Here is a 21001-nt window from a genome sequence, read left to right on the forward strand (position 1 = left end):
TTGATTTCTACTACATACTAGTCAATGCTGTATTTTCATTTTTGTAAGTACCATTGGATCTCGGCTATCATCAATGAAGATAAAAATATGTTATATTTATTGGACTCTACGGCTAACAGAAACCGAGACGATGCATGGAAAACTGTAATGACCAAGTAAGTAGTATATTATGTTGATTTTGAATGTATTCACTTATAAATATGAAAAAAATTTACTTTTTAAAATGTATTGGGGTCCAAATGTACAATGCCTCAAAGGGTATTTCTCAAAGGTCATGTTTTAAACAATTGATGGTATGAATTGTGCCTATGTATGAAGATATGGATGGATAGTTCTTATTATTTGGATTGTGATTTTTGCATCAAATTTTCAATTTTATTATATATAGGATAATCTAAAACAAAGTGGTTCTGTTGAATATGGATATTGTGTGATGAGATACATGAAATAGATAGTTGAATTTGAAAATCCACAGTTGGAGAAGATGATAATTTTTTTCTTTATGATATGCTCTGGTTTATTATTGAGATAAACTGCTGCCATTGGGATATGTGTACATGAAATCTATATAATTATTAATTCTGAAGTTGCTATTAGAATTAATGGTTGAGATAATTTGTTTCTGTTGGGATATATGCATATGATAATATGCATTTATGATAATTGATATGTTGTTTTGCCCGTTATTTTTTTGTTTATGATATTCTTAGTTTTGTTGTTTCTTTGTTGTATCATTTTCTTGTTATAAAATTTACAATAATTTTCGGCTGATGTGAGGCTTAGGAAGACCCTAGGTTTCTATTTTATAGATTTAAAATTTGCATATTAATGAGCTTGGTTTTTGGGCATTTGTGTTTAGGAGCATTTGAGCCTAATAATCTTAGGTAAATTAGGCACAATAACACATATTTAATTAAAAAATAAAAGTTTTCAAAAATAATATTTTTGATCCTTTAAAAGTCCATCGTTTATCCAAAACCGGCTTCTCGGATAAAACGAACTCGTCTCGTAAAATAATTTGGGCTCTAGCATTTTTAGAAAATTTTAATAATATATAATCATATCATTAAGCCTCAAAAATATTTATCGAAAAATATTTTATACTTGTCGTCATCGGTCTCCTTTCCCCAATCTATTATCGAGTATTCAGAAAAAATCTTTAGTTTTCACGAAATCATGCAATTAGACCTTCAATGATATATTATGTATAATTTGAGCATTTAAAATCAATTAAATAAAATGAATAAGCAATTTAAATCATTTGCATATATGTGGTTTACGTGTACTGATTTTTCGAACGTTACAAAACTTTATCTGATATATCAGATGGGCTCTAATTCTTAATTACTAAGTATAATGATAATCTTGAGAGAATGCTTAGATTTTGACTGATTGATCGACTACATCAATTGGGTTTCGCGGTTGTTCTTTGATCAGTTTGCCTATCAATACATTTTTTCTCCTTTGAATAATGCACTACCAGTTTGGCTCGGTAGTCAATTGGACTTCGATTGACTTAGAAAACCTTTTTTTCGTGAATATTCAGTTTTCTTCTTGAATTTAGTTTAGTTAGGACAAGTAATTATCCATTGAATCAACCACCTTATTACATCACCAAAATTAATATGTTCTAACATTGACATTTCAACTCGAAATGTTTTACAACGAGTTAACGACAAGTTAGTTAATTATCATTTTGAAATATCAAATTTTTTTTTATTAAATCAAAAAAGTTGTGATATGATTCTCGAACATTTCAATCATAGTATATATCATTACTGTTTTTTCAAAGTGGATTTATGAATAGATTTACAGTTGTTTTCTACTTATCTTTATATGCAATAAGATCTTTCTAGGAAAAATTATCTTTTTGATCCTATTACCCGTCAATATATGACTTATTTCATTATTTTTCACTTTTTAGATTTTAATATTTTTCATCATATTGTTGATATAACAATGAAAAAATGATAATGTGTTACCATCTCATATGACGAATGATATTATCGATATATTTAACACAATGTTAGAACTTTAGGAAAAATTGCTAGAAAAATGACACCAACTGACAATATAAAAAATGTAATTTTCTTGATCTTTTATTTTTTTTACAAAAGATATCTCCATGATTATTTTTTATAATTCTTATTTTGTTCCTACAATTTGTGAAATCATAACTATTGCTACTCCTTTTGACTATGATAGATTTTACCCGTCCAATATGTTGGGACACTTCAATCAAAAAGGATGGCAGAGAATTAACAGGTTCACATGGCAAGTTAGTCCAAAGTTGATTTTTATAATAAGAAAATTTATAATTTTGGTAATTTATATGTTTTTCGAAAAATATTGATCATTTAAGGTGTCAAAATTCAAGTTTAGTCTTTTTTGTTGTAATTTTAGTTAATTTGCAATGTGTCATCGACATAACGACAAAAATAGTTCTGAATTGTATTGTGTTACAAATACTTCAAATGAAAAACCAAAAAATTACCGAAAATTGAAGTATACATGACGAAAACTCAATTTTAAAACGTAAAGGCTTAACTTACAAAAGGAAGCATGCTTATTATTATTATTATTATTATTATTATTATTATTATTATTATTATTATTATTTTAAAAGAACCTCTATATCAAGTCCACAAAAACAAAAAACATCAATCTTATTCCTAGATCTTATTTTTACTGTTATTTTATTTTAATTTATTTTTTATTGCATTGGTTTAAGAGTTGGCAAATTCTGAGGTGATTTAGGTTGTCCTTTGGTTTCCAATTTGAGTCCATACTTCTTGCACCGTGTAAGTCAGGTCAATGAGAAGTTTGGTGAGGCTGAGTATGATTAGTGAGCCTCAACAGCTGGATTATTGGGGGTGGAAGTGAAAAACTCATTTAGGAACTCGAAAGTTGAACTTTTTTTTTTTTTGCTCGAATAAGAGTTTACTTGAATTTGATTTTCGATTTAAACTTAATTATCAGACTACACTGAACAAAAAATCAGAATCACTACTAGAGTTATGAGTTCATTTAATTATTTGATTTTATTTTTAAAAACGATCAAAACATCAAAAGAATGCAAGGGCTTGTAAGTATCAAACCAAATAATTCAAGCTCATTTGATTTGCTTGAAATATGATTCATGTGAACAATCATAGCTCAAGTTTGACCATGTTCGAAAAAATAACATTTGAATTGGTTTACTCTAACCCGATTCGTTTGCACCTATGTTGTGCTTGCGGGATCAAATATAATTTAGCTGAGACATAAATATCAAGTTTTATTTCTTCTTAAGAGAATATCATATACACTTCAGTTATTCATTCTTGGATATTAATTTATAGAGAGTTGTATACACAGATTTACACAATTTTCACTTGAGTTAGCTTTTGGAACGAAGTTAGTTTCAAATCCTAACAACAAACCCATCTCATTCTCTTAAAAAATGGAAACACCAAGAAGCATGCAGCAGCTTTCGAAATGTCATGTTCTTGACAAATCGGTGGTCCCCTATTTACATTGCTGCGCCAAAGCCATTGCAACGCGTTCCCATTTATATTTCCTATTTCATTTCACTTCAATCACTGTCTCAACAAACTATCTGATTTACAATGAATTTCCATAAATTCTAATGTCACACCGAATTAGTTAAATTCCAATTTACAAGTTGTCTGGTCCGTCTTCACTTTTAAGAAGTCCAATACAACAAACATAAATTAAAATTTTATTTAATTTATTGAAAAGTTTCCAAAATATAGTCACATCATATATACGCTCATTTGTAATTACGTACATATAGTCCGAACAAGCTGAAAATACGCGCAAATATGTACACACTGATATTCAGCTTGTTCACATATATAATTTTTTTTCCATCTGTAATAGCGAGCGGATCGGACATCGTTTTTTTCAACTTAAAAATCTTAGATTTTTCTCCACAATTTTGTCAAACCCCACATTTGCTTATCTCGTATCCATTGTTCCAATTCTTTAATGGGACCAGAAGACCCCTCCGATCACCCTATATATAGCACAAAAGGAACCAATTATTTTTATTGCAACAACTCGAAAGGGCCTTCTCAGATATTGCAAAGATGGCTTCTCTTTTGGCCCAAAAGCCAGTAGTCGCTGATATTTCTTACATTTTTCTCTGTCTTGGTCTGTTGCTTTATTTGATCAGGTGTTCGAAAGCACAAACTGTGCCAGCTTTGTACGTGTTTGGGGATTCCTTAGCAGATGTTGGCAATAATAATTACTTGCCACTTTCTATCGTTAAAGCCGATTTTCCTTATAACGGGATAGATTATCCGGGTAAGAAAATAACCGGCAGATTCTCCAATGGCAAAAATGCTGCAGATTTCATAGGTAAGAAACCATATATATCTCGAATTCAAATAGTTTTTTTTTTATTCGTATTTAATATACATATTAATTAGTGCCATGTAAATTATTTTGTTTAGTAGCTAGAGACCAACCAGCAGTATGTTTATTAAAGTATATGGCATGCACATATTAAAATTAAAATTAAAACTCGACTTCGACGCTTGTTCTCGTCAATCAGAAGTAAAAATTCCTCAATCACGGCATAAATTAAAATATATAGTAGTCATGCCATATTCTGATATTTCTAGTTATGGAATATATCAGCGGACACTTGCGCATAACATATTCATTATTTGTTCATCAATGACAATTTAGTATAAAAACAAAATTATGGATTTAACATGTCCTAGATTTGAATTGCCATTTACAGCTGAGCAATTAGGGGTACCATCTGCGCCGCCTTATCTTTCCCAGCCTAACAACGTTTTTCTCAAGGGCGTAAGCTTTGCCTCTGGCGGAGCTGGTATCTTTAACGCCACCGAGGGCGGCATCCTTGTAAGTCGATATCTTTTTATAAAATCAATTTTTTGGCTGCATTTGGGATATATTTGAAATATATTAATTTCGATTATTTTTTTATTGTAATAATCAAATAAAAGATCAAATCTTAAATTCATACGTTACTTATTTAAATCTAGTTACGATAAGGAGAACGCATTTCAAATTATATCATTATTTGGTGAATATGAAATTTATCCTTGCTAATAAGAAATATTATGTAAACATACAATGATGTAGTTGAAGTTCATAATCTTACTTCTTTAAAATAACAAAAATATATTTGAATACATTTATCATTTCAACAACCTTAAATACTTTTTCTTACTCTCAAATAAGGATGTAAATAAACCAAATCAAATCAAATATTAAGAAACTTTTAAGGCTCAAAAGTTTTATAATTTTTTGCTCCAATTAGAGGCAGAGGTCAAATTGGGCTCAAAACATTCGAATATGTTCACAAGTTATATTTGAATTATTGCTCAAAAATAAATACTTGAAAAGTTCGAAATATGTTTAATTAATATATATGTATATTATTTTAATTAAAAAAAGCTATGGGAAAAAATAATTTTCGCCAGAGTTCGTCTTTAAGCGACTGGAATACGATATTTTTTATAATAAAAATCAACTATTTTTTGAGTTGATTATATTCACCCATTCTCTAAAATGATGATCGATTTGATTATTTTTTAAAAATATGACGATAAACAGATTATTTGATTTTAATCTTTAAAATAGCAAAATGAAAAGTCAAATTGAATTTCGAAGGGCTTAAATCCTAAGCCTACTTTAAAATTCAGCAAAATGTTGTCAAAACCGAATGCGGCTTGTTTGATGTTAAAGTAATTTATTAATCTTTTATAACAGGAGCAAGTAATATCATTGGCCAAGCAAGTGACGCACTTCTCTACCGTGCGTGGAAAACTGTTGCAAGAACTGGGATCGATTGCTGCCGAGGAACACTTGGCAAAATCACTATTTCCAATTATAATCGGCAGCAATGACATTCTTGGCCATTTCAAATCTGCTTCCGACAAGACCTCTCCACAACAGTATATAGCTCTAATGCTTTCCACCCTCCAACAAATTATGAAGGTACCCCTTCTCTATAATTGTAATCTTGTTGCAAAAAACTACTAAATCACACGTCGCTTCCTACATGTATTTAGGGACTACACGGCCTAGGCGCTCGTAAGTTCTTGTTCATCGGTTTGCCACCGCTAGGTTGCGCCCCAAAGCAAAGATCACTCGGGAACAATACCGATGAGTGCAATGAACAATTAAATTTCTGGTCAAACGAGTACAACCAGAGATTCAAGCAAATGTTGCAGCTATTGGAGCTAGAGCTCAATAATTTCCACTACTCCTTCTTTGACACGTACACTGTTTTCCTTAACTTCCTTCACAATCCAGCAGCTTATGGTACGAACTTCGTCCGGTTTAACTTCCTTCTCCTGTCTTATAAACTATTTGATACAAATGATCTGAAATACGATCGGAAAGTTAAAATTAAAGTGTCGATTTTCATAATGAGCTAAAAATTTAGTTTTGGGAGACCACCATTAATTAATTGGGCCATAAGTTTCAAATGTTGAAGATAACAAATTTTTAAAAACTATTCCTTCAAGTAGGAAAATTTATATATATTTGAAATGTAAAGATAAATTTACAATATTTTGGGTAAAAATTAGGCGGGTATTCCAAAACATATTGAACAAGTACTTTAACTATAGGTATACGAGTAGTGGTCAAAATTATATAAAATATTTGTATATCTTATATCATATACATCTATTGGTATACAGGATTAAAGGAGATAAAATCAGCTTGCTGTGGACTGGGAAAATTGAGAGCCCAGGTTCCTTGCACACCTATTTCCCAATATTGTTCAAACAGAAGCGAATACCTTTTCTGGGACTTTTACCATCCTACGGAGGCAGCTGCTCGGAGCTTCGTCGGCATAGTTTTCAGTGGTTCTGGAGGCCACGTATCTCCTATCACCGTACAACAGCTAATCGCTATGTAAATTTAAAATAAAAATATATTACAATTTACGTCTTTTTTACTGTTATATGTTACATAAGTATATATTTATAGAATCTTAGTATTTTTTTAGATACGAATAGGCTACACTTATATATGCATATGAAATTTGATAGATTTATTACAACTTAATATCGAATTTGAAATATCGTCCCAAAATTAGAGCCATAGTGCCAGATAGACTATTAATCATCGACACAATATATTTAACAATATATTTTCGCGGTAGCAATATGATGAGATTAATATAAATCAAAGATTAAATGGTAAATGGGAAAATACTTTCGAATTGTATTGAAGTGTGCAAAAGATATGACTACATTCCATATCAAAACATCTCAAATCAAGTTTTCATTTAATTATGATATTTATAAAATTAAATATGACATGACTAAGATTATTTTTCTTTAACTATGGAATATTAAAGTTTAGTACAATGTATTGTAATAAAAAAAATATAAATAAGCAATAATTTAATAAATAAACACAATTAATTTTGTATCTTTGCAAGTGTCAGATTCAAAAAAAAAAAATTTTCCATAGAGTCAAATGCGTGATAGGTAAATTTGGAAATTAAAAAAAAAAAATCACAAAAAGTTAGTTGGTATTGGAGTCTCTCTTATAATAATAGTACTAGGTATAGTCACCTCAATTTTTGAGGTGTTTACCCCAGTTTGTTGTGCAACATATGATCGATTTTGTTTATACTTTAAAGATGATAAATATGTGTTTATATTTGTATATGTCTACTTTTATATTTTTTTTTATTAATGTATGACAATTAAATAAATATAAATTAAAGTAAAGCAAATGTAGATTTTTTTGTAATAAATTAACATAGGAAACAATATATACAGTTTTTTTTAAAGACTAATCAAGTTTGATATGTTTGTGTAAAAAAAAAAATAAATGAAAATAACTTTTGTTAATGTTAAATATGGGGAGAAAAAATGTTAGTATTGTAGATACTAAAAGCTACAATGAATGGGTTTATGCATATGTGACATGTTTGGATGTAAACTGACATGTTAGATGTAGAAATATATAAATTTGAAAATGTTTAACTTATAATCCTTAATTTGGTTAGAGTTGGGTATGCGTGTTGTAACGTGCAAAAGATTTATTGAACTTATGTGAAAAATAAAGAAGCTTACAAGTTTGAATGAATCTAAGTAAGAGTAATAAGAAAGAAATTAACAACTAAACATGTTGAGTAATAATTAACGTTTTTTTCATTTACTTTTTTTTAGGAAAAAGGTCACCATTGGCGATTATATGTTAATATGATTCATGTATTTTGCTAATTGTATGTGTCAGTAATTAAAATCCTGAAGTTGCTTTGATGAAGGGAAGATATATTCTAGCTTATCTATTCTACAAGTTCGATCAATGTTGTTACTGTGAAGCTGTAGTGCCCAAATTCAGTACACGTATAACCCATGCATGAAATTAATTATTAAAGCATTTACTTAATTTTAAAAGAGTTTAGTCATGCATAATTTATTTAAATGCATTATTTTAGATTAATTAAGTTTATGTAATGCACGTTAAAATGTCTTTTGAGTTTCATGTTTCAGGCGAACAGTCGAGGCGGGATAGAGGAAAAGACCGGGGACGATTTTTGGCAATTTAAAAATGTGGTATTTTATTTTAAGTTGAGTTTGGGGGAATTTTAAATAATTTATGGAGTTTTAGCATTTTTAAAGTCTAAGTTAGTTATTTAGTGGTTTTAACATTTTAAAACTTTTAAAGTCTAGCACTTGAACCTTTTATTTTTATTTAAAGTTGGAAAAGAGTTAGTATTTTATTTAGGAGATAATTATTTTATTAAACTAAAAATTTAGTCTCCTAATTACACTAAAACACACGCCTAAACACACACCCACACTCTATCTTTCAGTTTTTATTATTTTCAAAAGAGCAAAACCTAGGGTTATTCAATAAGCATAGCAGCCGCCCCCTTCCTTGTAATTCCCAGCTTAGTTTCAGTGAATTTTATTGCAAGAAATCGGTGCCACGTTCGTCCCGGATCAACCTCGCTTCCATCTCCGCTTCGGTGTCGTCGTACGGTATTTTTAATATCAAAAGGCACGTATAATCTGTTCTTTCTGCATCGATCTTGTCATAGTATGTGTCGTGTTATTTTATGCGTGAAAATCCATGTGTGACGTTCGTCTTTTGAGCGGAAAATGGTTTCAATGCGTTTGAAATACTTTTTAGATCTGAAATCTCGTAATTTACTGTTCTGATGAAAACTGCGATTTTTCTGTCAGGATTTTGAGAAAACTTTCAACTAGAAAATTGTAGAACTTTTTGATGCCTTCGATTTGATATAAAATTCGAGATTTTTGGATGAAAATTGAGTGAGTTATGATATTTTTCGTGGGACTGCTCAAACTGCGTTTTCAGAAAAGTTATGATATTGATGTACTCTTGAAGTTTTCTGTTGCAGGCTTCGTTGGAGATCGACGGGCGATTGTTGCTGCGTATAGGTACTTCGGTTATGATGTTTGGGATGGTCATTGATGTTTTGTTTCGTGTCGATAGGCACTAAGTTGGTTCTAGAGTCGTAGGATTAATCCTTGATGTCAAATTCGTGTTTTTGGTGTCGATAATTGTGAATTGATACCCTCGGGGTTGATGTCTATGTTCACTTGGGTTCGGTATGATGCCTTAGGGTGCTAGGAATGTTCTTGAGGAGTAGTTTTGTAGCAATTGAAGTTGATTACGGAAAAGAATTTGAGTCTCAGATTTCTTCACGCATGTTCCAACTTACAGTGGCCAGACGGACCCGCACCCGGACCCTGACACGGGGTCCGTGCCGTTGTTTTCTTCTCGGCGTCTTTTTCCAGCATCTACACGGACCCCTACACGGATGAGGGCACGGGGTCCGTGCCTTTGGGTTTCACTTAGTGTATATTTCCAGTACCTACACAGACCCTCACCCGGACCCTGACACGGGGTCCGTGCCTTTGCTTTCCTTCGGTGTCAATTTCCAGAGCCTACACGGACCCCTACACGGATGTAGGTACGGGGTCCGTGTCCGTCATTTTTGGGGAAAAATAATTTAGTATGCTTTGAGGTTAGACGTCATGGGTTAGTACTATGATTTACAAAGTCGAGTCATGGGAATTGTAGAACGTCCTAAGGAATTGAATGAACTCGTAAGTGAGCATGATTACCTACGTCTAAGTATGCCAGTTAAGCATGTCAATTCATGATCAGTATGTGCAGCAACGGCCCCGATCGAAGTCCAACGAATCCCTCAACGCCAAGTAAGTATGTATGACGTGCAAAGAAAATATGTTTAAGTTTTTGAGGTATGCTAATTGACTTGTGACCAAATTATGAATGGGTTTGGAAGTCGGTGAACGTGGCCGAGGACCTCTCCGCCCCGTTAAATTATGAACGGGTTAGATCGTGGTTGGGAAGCGTTAAATTATGAACGGGGACCAACCAGCCCGTTAAATTATGAACGAGGATCTCATGTATGCGGCAGTGGATACGTCCCTGTCAGCCCAGTACTGTGGTGTGTCTGATCAGGCGTTTATTATGTATGGGTCACTTGCTTTGAAACATCCTCTATGCAAAATGAAGTCATGTATGTTTTAGTATGCTCAAGTATGCAGTTATGATCATGAAAGTTTCACGTTATGGCACGTCTATATATGTATGCAAGTTCAAGTTATTATGCAAGCTCAAGTTTCAAATTATGTACGTTCTATTTTTAAGATGCATGCGATTTTATTATGTAGTACTCGTTATCCCAGTTTATACGTGTTGAGTCTTTAGACTCACTAGACTTGATCGATGCAGGCGACTATGTTGAGGAGACCGGAGGTGCTGACCAAGAGGCAGGCTTGGACTGAGTGGGAGGCTAGACCCGAGGACCGCCTACGTTATTTTAAGATTTTAAGCATGAAAACATTTATACTCTGATTTTATGTTCTGGATGTGAGACAGCTTTTCTTTTAGCAAACTTTAATTGTGATGGTTGATTTTAAAGATATTTTATGAATGATGGGTGACAACCGTGTGGATTTTTTTATTTAAGAAAATTTTTAATTTTTCCGCAAATTTTAAGTATGAGAAGTACGGTTCGTTACAGTTGGTATCAGAGCCAGGTTCTTGTAAAGGGTCACGCCTACTGCCAGTCGCAAGAAGCTCACGAAGTCACACCTCTAGTATGTAAGTTTAAAGTTTGCATTATGTTATATAGTAAGCATCAAGTTATGATTTCAGTATGTGCATGTTTTAAGTTTGATTTACGCGCATCATAAAATATTGATATATGTACATGCATGTTGGGTTTACGTGTTGGGTAATTTATTGGAACAGTATGCCTCCTAGACGTGTGATCGACCGTGAAACAAGGGATGAGAACAGAGAACATCGAGATGAGGAGAGGGCCAATCCTCCACCACCTCCACCACCAGATATGCAGGCACAGATGCTTGCTGGTATGACACAATTCTTCGCACAGTTTGCGGGGAACCAGGCAGCAGCAGATGCAGGGGCGAGGCCCCAACCAGAGGCAGTATATGAGAGGTTTAGGAGGATGAGTCCGAAGGAGTTTTCGGGTACTACTGACCCGATGGTCGCTGAAGGATGGATCAAGTCCATCGAAGTAATCTTTGACTTTATGGAACTGACCGACGCAGATAGGGTCAGATGTGCCACGTTCCTTCTGACAGGGGACGCCATATTATGGTGGGAGAGTGCATCTGTGGCAGTCAACTTGCAGGTGCTGCCTTGGAATGGTTTCAAGGAAGTTTTCTACTCCAAGTACTTCACTGAGGAAGTACGAACTAGACTCACCAACGAGTTTATGACGTTGCGGCAGGGGGACAGTTGCGTGGCAGATTTTGTTAGGAAGTTTGAGAGGGGATGTCACTTCGTGACCCTCATTGCTAATGATGTCCAGGCGAAGTTGAGGCACTTCTTAAATGGTTTGCGGCCGATCTTGCGCCGTGACGTGAGGGTAGTTGGCCCTACTTCTTATGCAGTTGATGTCTCTAGAGTTCTGGCTGCAGAGCAAGACCAGCGGGATATCGAGGCGGACAGGCAGGGCAAGAGGCCCTATCAGGCTCCACCGCAGCCACACCATCAGCAGCAGAATCAGCGACCCCACTTTAAGAAACCGTATCAGGGGCCGCCAGGAAAGAAACTTTTTCAGGGACCGCCGAAGGGCAAGGGTCCCGTTCAGCAGCAAGGGGCGCCGCAGAGGCCCGTTGTTTACCCAGTGTGCCAGAAGTGCAACCGCCAGCATCCCGGACAGTGCCTATGGGGATCCGGGAAATGTTTTAAATGTGGGGCTACAGATCACGTGCTGAAAGAGTGCCCACAGTGGAAGCAGCCAACCCAGGGCAGAGTATTCGCCATGCATGCACAGGAGGCGGACCCAGACACCACCCTACTGACTGGTAAACTTTTCTACCTAAGCTCAGTATTATATTGCCTTGCATGCGGAATTTTCTTCTTGGGATTATTAGCGTGCTATTAATATTTTGTGTGCCTAAGGTTATTGAGTTCTATTGTGCTTAAGGTTCATGTTAGAAATTTTGGGAATATAAGTTGTGTTGTGCTAACGCATCTCAGGAACATTTTTATTAAGAGATTATTCACAACTGCACTGATAGACTCAGGAGCCACTCACTCCTTCATATCAGAAACGTTTGCTAATCATTTGGACCTCAAGTCCATCGGCCTAGACGTGAACTTTTCGGTGACATTCCCGTCAGGGGAAGAACTGTTGGCCACCAGTGTGATCAGAGATATCGATCTAGAACTGCATGGCCACCTGATATATGCAGATTTAATCCTATTGCCGATGCCAGAATTCGACATTATCTTGGGCATGGACTGGCTGACTAAGAATAGACTTCTGATAGATTTTCAGAAGAGGTCAGTGTTGGTTAGACCGCCGGGCATGGAGCAGTTTCTTTTTGAACCAGCCAGATGGAGGAGTTTCCCTCGCATGATCTCGTGCATGCAGGCGAGGAAGCTAATTTCTAAGGGGTGTCAGGCCTTCTTGGCTAGTATTATCTCAGCGCCTGACGTGCCCACTCCATCTTTATCAGAGGTACCAGTAGTCAAAGAATTTCCAGACGTCTTTCCTGATGACGTCACCGGCCTTCCACCAGAGGGAGAGGTGGAGTTTGCAATCGAGCTCGTGCCGGGCACAGCGCCAATCTCTAAGGCACCGTACCGATTAGCTCCAGCTGAGATGTTAGAGCTCAAGCAGCAGATTCAGGAGCTCCTCGACAAAGGATTTATCCGCCCTAGTTTCTCACCATGGGGCGCACCAGTGCTCTTTGTAAAGAAGAAGGATGGGAGCATGAGACTGTGCATCGATTACCGAGAGCTGAACAAGGTAACGATCAAGAATAAGTACCCACTTCCAAGAATCGAAGACTTGTTTGATCAATTGCAGGGAGCTACAGTTTTCTCTAAGATAGATCTTCGATCAGGGTATCACCAGCTGAAGGTTAAGGATGCAGATGTTCACAAGACGGCCTTCAGGACCAGGTATGGGCATTTCGAGTTCTTAGTAATGCCATTCGGTCTGACGAATGCTCCAGCAATTTTCATGGACCTCATGAACCGAGTATTCCAGCCCTACCTTGATCAGTTCGTCATCGTGTTCATCGACGACATTCTCATATACTCGAAGAGCCATGAGGAGCATAACCATCATTTGAGGACAGTTTTGCAGACTTTGCAGAGTCGCAAGCTTTTTGCGAAGTTCAGTAAGTGTGAATTTTGGCTGCAGAAAGTTGCATTTTTGAGGCATATAGTATCTAGCAGTGGTATTGAGGTGGACCCAGCGAAGGTAGCAGCCGTTAAGGAATGGGTTGAGCCAAAGAATGCATCGGAAATCCGCAGTTTTCTGGGTTTAGCCGGTTACTACCGTAAGTTCATTAAGGGATTTTCGTCCATAGCAGTGCCGCTCACTTCACTAACCAAGAAAAATGTTAAATTCGTGTGGAGTGATGAATGTCAGAAGGGCTTTGATACTCTGAAGCAAGCTCTTATTTCGGCGCCAGTGCTAGCCATGCCAACAGGGCAAGGTGAATTTGTGCTCTACACCGATGCATCTAAGCTCGGGTTAGGCGCAGTATTGATGCAGCAAGGTCGAGTCATAGCTTATGCTTCCAGGCAGTTGAAGGTGCACGAGAAGAACTACCCGACGCACGATCTTGAGTTAGCCGCCGTCGTCTTCGCACTGAAAATTTGGAGACACTACCTATACGGCGAGAAATGTCAGATTTTCACCGACCACAAGAGTCTCAAATATTTCTTCACGCAGAAAGAGCTGAATATGAGACAGAGACGGTGGTTGGAACTCGTGAAAGATTACGACTGCGAAATTAGCTACCATCCGGGAAAGGCTAATGTTGTCGCAGACGCCTTGAGCAGAAAGGTGGCAGTTGTAGCTCAGTTGTCAGTGCAGAAACCCCTTCGATCTGAGATTCAGAAGTTTGGTCTAGAGATTTATCGTGAGGGCAGAGCTCCTAGACTGTCTAACCTGACAGTCAAATCTGATTTGCTAGACCGAATCCGAGCAGGTCAGTCTTCAGATGAGCAGTTACAGAAATGGAGACTGAAAGATGAGGCCAAGGGCAGTGTTCTTTATACAGTGTCAGATGGGATTGCGAGATACAGAGGTAGAATGTGGGTGCCTAGTGTTGGTTCGATCAGAGAGGATTTTTTGACAGAGGCGCACGCATCTCCGTATTCTATCCATCCGGGAGGTACCAAGATGTATAAGGACCTCCAGATTTTGTATTGGTGGCCAGGGATGAAGCGAGACATCCGTAGATTCGTATCGGAATGCCTCACTTGTCAGCAAGTAAAAGCTGAACACCAGAGACCAGCAGGGTTGGTTAAGTCACTTCCTATTCCCGAGTGGAAGTGGGAGAACATTACCATGGATTTTGTTGTTGGGTTGCCGAGATCAGCCAGAGGATCGAATTCCATTTGGGTTATAGTGGACCGACTCACTAAATCAGCGCATTTCCTCCCAGTGAAGACGACTTTCTCCATGGCGCAGTATGCGGAGCTTTACCTCAGGGAGATAGTTCGCTTACATGGATTTCCAGTTTCAATTGTGTCCGACAGGGACCCAAGGTTTACGTCGTCCTTCTGGAAGAGCTTACATGCGGCCATGGGGACGAAGTTGCTTTTTAGTACCGCTTTTCACCCGCAGACCGATGGCCAGTCTGAGCGAGTGATTCAGGTTTTAGAGGATTTGCTAAGGGCATGCATGATTGATTTTCAAGGAACTTGGGAGTCTAGACTACCTCTAGTGGAGTTCACATACAACAACAGCTTCCAAGCATCCATTGGTATGGCTCCCTATGAGGCGTTGTATGGAAGGAAGTACAGATCACCAGTTCATTGGGATGAAGTTGGTGAGAGGTCAGAACTTGGTCCAGAGATAGTTCAACAGACTGCAGACGTGGTGGTCAAGATTCGTGAGAGAATGAAGACTGCCCAAAGCCGTCAAAAGAGCTATGCCGATAAAAGGAGAATAGATCTCGAGTTTGCCGTAGGAGATCACGTTTTTATCAAGATAGCACCTATGAAGGGTGTTATGAGATTTGGAAAGAGAGGCAAACTGAGTCCGAGGTTCATTGGGCCATTCGAGATTTTGGACAGAGTTGGAACACTAGCCTACCGTGTTGCCCTTCCGCCGAATCTGGTCGGGGTGCACAATGTGTTCCATGTCTCGATGCTGAGGAAATATTTGGCTAATCCTTCGCACATTCTGAGTTATGAGCCTTTGCAGCTTGCTCCAGATTTGTCTTATGAGGAAAGACCGACTCAAATCCTCGACAGACAGGAGCGCAGACTCCGGAACAAAGTGACTAAGCTAGTCAAAGTTCAGTGGCTGAATCAATCAGTGGAGGAAGCCACATGGGAGTCGGAGACAGACATGAGACTTCGCTACCCGGAATTGTTCGGTAAGACTTAATTTCGAGGACGAAATTTTTATAAGTGGGGGAGGAACTGTAGTGCCCAAATTCAGTACACGTATAACCCATGCATGAAATTAATTATTAAAGCATTTACTTAATTTTAAAAGAGTTTAGTCATGCATAATTTATTTAAATGCATTATTTTAGATTAATTACGTTTATGTAATGCACGTTAAAATGTCTTTTGAGTTTCATGTTTCAGGCGAACAGTCGAGGCGGGATAGAGGAAAAGACCGGGGACGATTTTTGGCAATTTAAAAATGTGGTATTTTATTTTAAGTTGAGTTTGGGGGAATTTTAAATAATTTATGGAGTTTTAGCATTTTTAAAGTCTAAGTTAGTTATTTAGTGGTTTTAACATTTTAAAACTTTTAAAGTCTAGCACTTGAACCTTTTAATTTTATTTAAAGTTGGAAAAGAGTTAGTATTTTATTTAGGAGATAATTATTTTATTAAACTAAAAATTTAGTCTCCTAATTACACTAAAACACACGCCTAAACACACGCCCACACTCTATCTTTCAGTTTTTGTTATTTTCAAAAGAGCAAAACCTAGGGTTCTTCAATAAGCATAGCAGCCGCCCCCTTCCTTGTAATTCCCAGCTTAGTTTCAGTGAATTTTATTGCAAGAAATCGGTGCCACGTTCGTCCCGGATCAACCTCGCTTCCATCTCCGCTTCGGTGTCGTCGTACGGTATTTTTAATATCAAAAGGCACGTATAATCTGTTCTTTCTGCATCGATCTTGTCATAGTATGTGTCGTGTTATTTTATGTGTGAAAATCCATGTGTGACGTTCGTCGTTTGAGCGGAAAATGGTTTCAATGCGTTTGAAATACTTTTTAGATCTGAAATCTCGTAATTTACTGTTCTAATGAAAACTGCGATTTTTCTGTCGGGATTTTGAGAAAACTTTCAACTAGAAAATTGTAGAACTTTTCGATGCCTTCGATTTGATATAAAATTCGAGATTTTTGGATGAAAATTGAGTGAGGTATGATGTTTTTCGTGGGACTGCTCAAACTGTGTTTTCAGAAAAGTTATGATATTGATGTACTCTTGAAGTTTTCTTTTGCAGGCTTCGTTGGAGATCGACGGGCGATTGTTGCTGCGTATAGGTACTTCGGTTATGATGTTTGGGATGGTCATTGATGTTTTGTTTCGTGTCGATAGGCACTAAGTTGGTTCTAGAGTCGTAGGATTAATCCTTGATGTCAAATTCGTGTTTTTGGTGTCGATGATTGTGAATTGATACCCTCGGGGTTGATGTCTATGTTCACTTGGGTTCGGTATGATGCCTTAGGGTGCTAGGAATGTTCTTGAGGAGTAGTTTTGTAGCAATTGAAGTTGATTACGGAAAAGAATTTGAGTCTCAGATTTCTTCACGCATGTTCCAACTTATAGTGGCCAGACGGACCCGCACCCGGACCCTGACACGGGGTCCGTGCCTTTGGGTTTCACTTAGTGTATATTTCCAGTACCTACACAGACCCTCACCCGGACCCTGACACGGGGTCCGTGCCTTTGCTTTCCTTCGGTGTCAATTTCCAGAGCCTACACGGACCCCTACACGGATGTAGGTACGGGGTCCGTGTCCGTCATTTTTGGGGAAAAATAATTTAGTATGCTTTGAGGTTAGACGTCATGGGTTAGTACTATGATTTACAAAGTCGAGTCATGGGAATTGTAGAACGTCCTAAGGAATTGAATGAACTCGTAAGTGAGCATGATTACCTACGTCTAAGTATGCCAGTTAAGCATGTCAATTCATGATCAGTATGTGCAGCAACGGCCCCGATCGAAGTCCAACGAATCCCTCAACGCCAAGTAAGTATGTATGACGTGCAATGAAAATATGTTTAAGCTTTTTAGGTATGCTAATTGACTTGTGACCAAATTATGAATGGGTTTGGAAGTCGGTGAACGTGGCCGAGGACCTCTCCGCCCCGTTAAATTATGAACGGGTTAGATCGTGGTTGGGAAGCATTAAATTATGAACGGGGACCAACCAGCCCGTTAAATTATGAACGGGGATCTCATGTATGCGGCAGTGGATACGTCCCTGTCAGCCCAGTACTGTGGTGTGTCTGATCAGGCGTTTATTATGTATGGGTCACTTGCTTTGAAACATCCTCTATGCAAAATGAAGTCATGTATGTTTTAGTATGCTCAAGAATGCAGTTATGTTCATGAAAGTTTCACGTTATGGCACGTCTATATATGTATGCAAGTTCAAGTTATTATGCAAGCTCAAGTTTCAAATTATGTACGTTCTATTTTTAAGATGCATGCGATTTTATTATGTAGTACTCGTTATCCCAGTTTATACGTGTTGAGTCTTTAGACTCACTAGACTTGATCGATGCAGGCGACTATGTTGAGGAGACCGGAGGTGCTGACCAAGGGGCATGCTTGGACTGAGTGGGAGGCTAGACCCGAGGACCGCCTACGTTATTTTAAGATTTTAATCATGAAAACATTTATACTCTGATTTTATGTTCTGGATGTGAGACAGCTTTTCTTTTAGCAAACTTTAATTGTGATGGTTGATTTTAAAGATATTTTATGAATGATGGGTGACGACCGTGTGGATGTTTTTATTTAAGAAAATTTTTAATTTTTCCGCAAATTTTAAGTATGAGAAGTACGGTTCGTTACAGAAGCTATGGTTAAAATACACGTGATCTTCTTGTCTAGCCATTGGATAAAAATAAAAAAGCAAAATTTTTTTATACATGTTGGAGATAGTTACTATATTTTAAGTTTTAGTAATGGGCACGTTTTATATATACAGACTATTTTCTCTTGTACTTAAACGTTTATATTTCGAAAAATTTTAATGCATTATATTGTTTAAATAATTATGTTTATAAGAAATTAGGTATAAATTACGTTTAAAAATATACACATTACAAACAAAATCTATCGTTAAGCTTGGATGCAGTTAAAGTATAGGTGCTCTTGAGGAGAACAGATAAACTGTAGAACCCGAAAATCAGATTACGTATAAGCCATGTATAATTTCTATTAATTAAAAATTAGAAATGAATATTTTACACATATATGAAATGTTTTAATTATTTTAAAAGTAGATGTTTAGTTTTATCTTTTCAGGATAAATACGCGAGGCCGGACCGGAGTTGGAGGTTAGAGATAATATTAATAATAAGAAAAATATTCCTAAATTTAAATTAAGTCAAGAAATAATTTAAGTTATAGAAAAAGAATGTTTTAGGATTTATTAAATTAATTGGAGTCAAGTTAGTAAATAAGTTCTATTAGGTTCTATATTTAATTAAAGCTTAAATTAAAATGTGTAAACAATTGGGGATGAACTAATATAGGGTAAATATATTCAAGAAATTAATCATAGCATTTAAATACTTAAAACCATACAATACCATACAAGAGTTCATTTTAAATTAAAGTGTAAATTCACTAAAATGTGTAATGGATATTTAAAACCATAAACAATTAAAATGCAAGGTTTAAACCATGCAAAATTTGTAAGAAATCGGTCAACCCTTTTTAAACCAATTCAAATGTGGAGTAAACTCATTCAAGTCACTTCTAAATGTTTTTCTTTCATTTCCCACTTTTAAGTTACCAATTTTGAGTAATTTAAACACAATAATGAATCTTAATTCCTCCTCAAACCATCATGCTAGCAATTGAACGGGTGTAGACAGTAAGATCAAGAAAATGTATCGGTTAGCAAGGGGAAAGAGAAGCCTTTCAAATTTCATTCAAAAACCTTGACTTGTAACTCCCAACTTAATGTATATTATGGAACCTTAAACACCTCCAATAACACTCATCTTCATGGGCTAGCAAACATATACTCTTACCTTCGAAAAATAGCAGAAAACCAGCAGATAATAATAGGAAAACAGCAGCAAAACAATAGGAGAACAAGAGGAGAAATCCAACTCGGTTCCGTCGCGTCGTATTGTCGTTTTGATTTGTTTGCTTCAAAACAAATTCCAGGCATGTATATATTATTCCTTTTCTCTTCAATCAAGTCCTATAGATATGTTTAAACCATTATATATGCAGGATTCAAGCAAGAAAACGAAAATGCAGCAAGTATTCCTTCAAACAAATTCTGTACAGGCCTTTCGGCCATGCTGATTTTTTTAGTTTCTGAGTTTTGATGATTTCATGGGGGTTGCTTCGTTCTAGGCACACATGGCGACTTATAGGCATGATGAAGAGTGTGTTAGGGTGTTGTTGGTTCAATGGTTCAAGTCCATACACGCACAAACAAGGGAATGACAGCAACATTCCCCTTAAGTGCAGAATTGGAGTTACGGTTTTTGTCATTGGGGGTTTAAGGTGGGTGTTCGAATCTTGGCTGTCCTAGGGGCTGTAGCCATGGTTAGAACCCTCCCTTAACATGTCTAAGACGTAACCAAGGTGTCCATTCCATGTTTGGTTCACGGTCCATCAGATTTTTACAGCAACATAGCATGTGACCCACAGTTTTAAAAGTTTGATATTTTAGGTGAAGGAGTTTCGGTTTTTAGGAGATGGATGAATTGTGGTTGGCTTGTAGCCCATAACCACGGTTTATTCAACACCCCATCATGTCTAGATCGAGCCATGGTTGATGAAATGGCCACTGGAACGACACAAGACAGTAAAACAACTCAATACATTCCACTGCACAAAGTTGGTGCTCTCAGTTGATACTTTCTGTTGTCACGGGTGTTTGCTTGGGTTGTGGCTGGCTTTTAGCCCTTAGCCATGGTCCAAGCCATGCCTTAGGATGTTGGTAAGAGTCCTTGGGTGGTGGTTCAAGCCCATAGTCATAAAATTCAGGAATTTCACCACAAAAGATACAAACTGTCACTACTGAAATTTGACAGCAGCTATGGTTTCGGTTTTTGGAATGGTATGAGTTCTTGGTTGGCTTTTAGCCAATGGCCTTGGACTGGACAGTACCTCAATGAGTTAGGAAGGTCATGTTTTTGGCCGTTTGTGATTTGGTCGAGTTTAGAGGTCGTACGAGAATTTACGGTGAAAGGTGCCAAAATGACTCTCGAAAGAGCGTTTTATGTTTTTGGACTCCTTTCACCTATTTTCGCGTTTTACACT

The 21001-nt window shown here is 36.8% G+C and overlaps 2 protein-coding genes across 2 annotated transcripts in view; both read left to right on the forward strand.

Annotated features, from left to right (window-relative positions):
* The first annotated feature begins 3988 nt into the window (after positions 1-3988).
* On the forward strand, positions 3989-7045 carry LOC140839337 (GDSL esterase/lipase At5g55050). Its single transcript, XM_073205974.1, has 5 exons — positions 3989-4362; positions 4751-4875; positions 5749-5976; positions 6051-6303; positions 6687-7045. The coding sequence occupies exons 1-5, from the start codon at positions 4092-4094 to the stop codon at positions 6905-6907; spliced, it is 1098 nt and encodes a 365-aa protein (XP_073062075.1). The 5' UTR covers positions 3989-4091; the 3' UTR covers positions 6908-7045.
* A 4707-nt stretch (positions 7046-11752) lies between these two features.
* LOC140839084 (uncharacterized) overlaps positions 11753-21001 on the forward strand; it is a gene marked incomplete at its 3' end in the record, with an annotated part of 53126 nt that continues 43877 nt past the window's right edge. The window contains exon 1 of the mRNA XM_073205718.1: positions 11753-11873. Coding sequence (XP_073061819.1) covers positions 11753-11873 — 121 coding nt within the window. The remainder of the gene's footprint in view (positions 11874-21001) is intronic.

The sequence above is a fragment of the Primulina eburnea genome, chromosome 8 (assembly GCF_022965805.1).
Source record: "Primulina eburnea isolate SZY01 chromosome 8, ASM2296580v1, whole genome shotgun sequence".
NCBI lineage: Eukaryota > Viridiplantae > Streptophyta > Magnoliopsida > Lamiales > Gesneriaceae > Primulina > Primulina eburnea.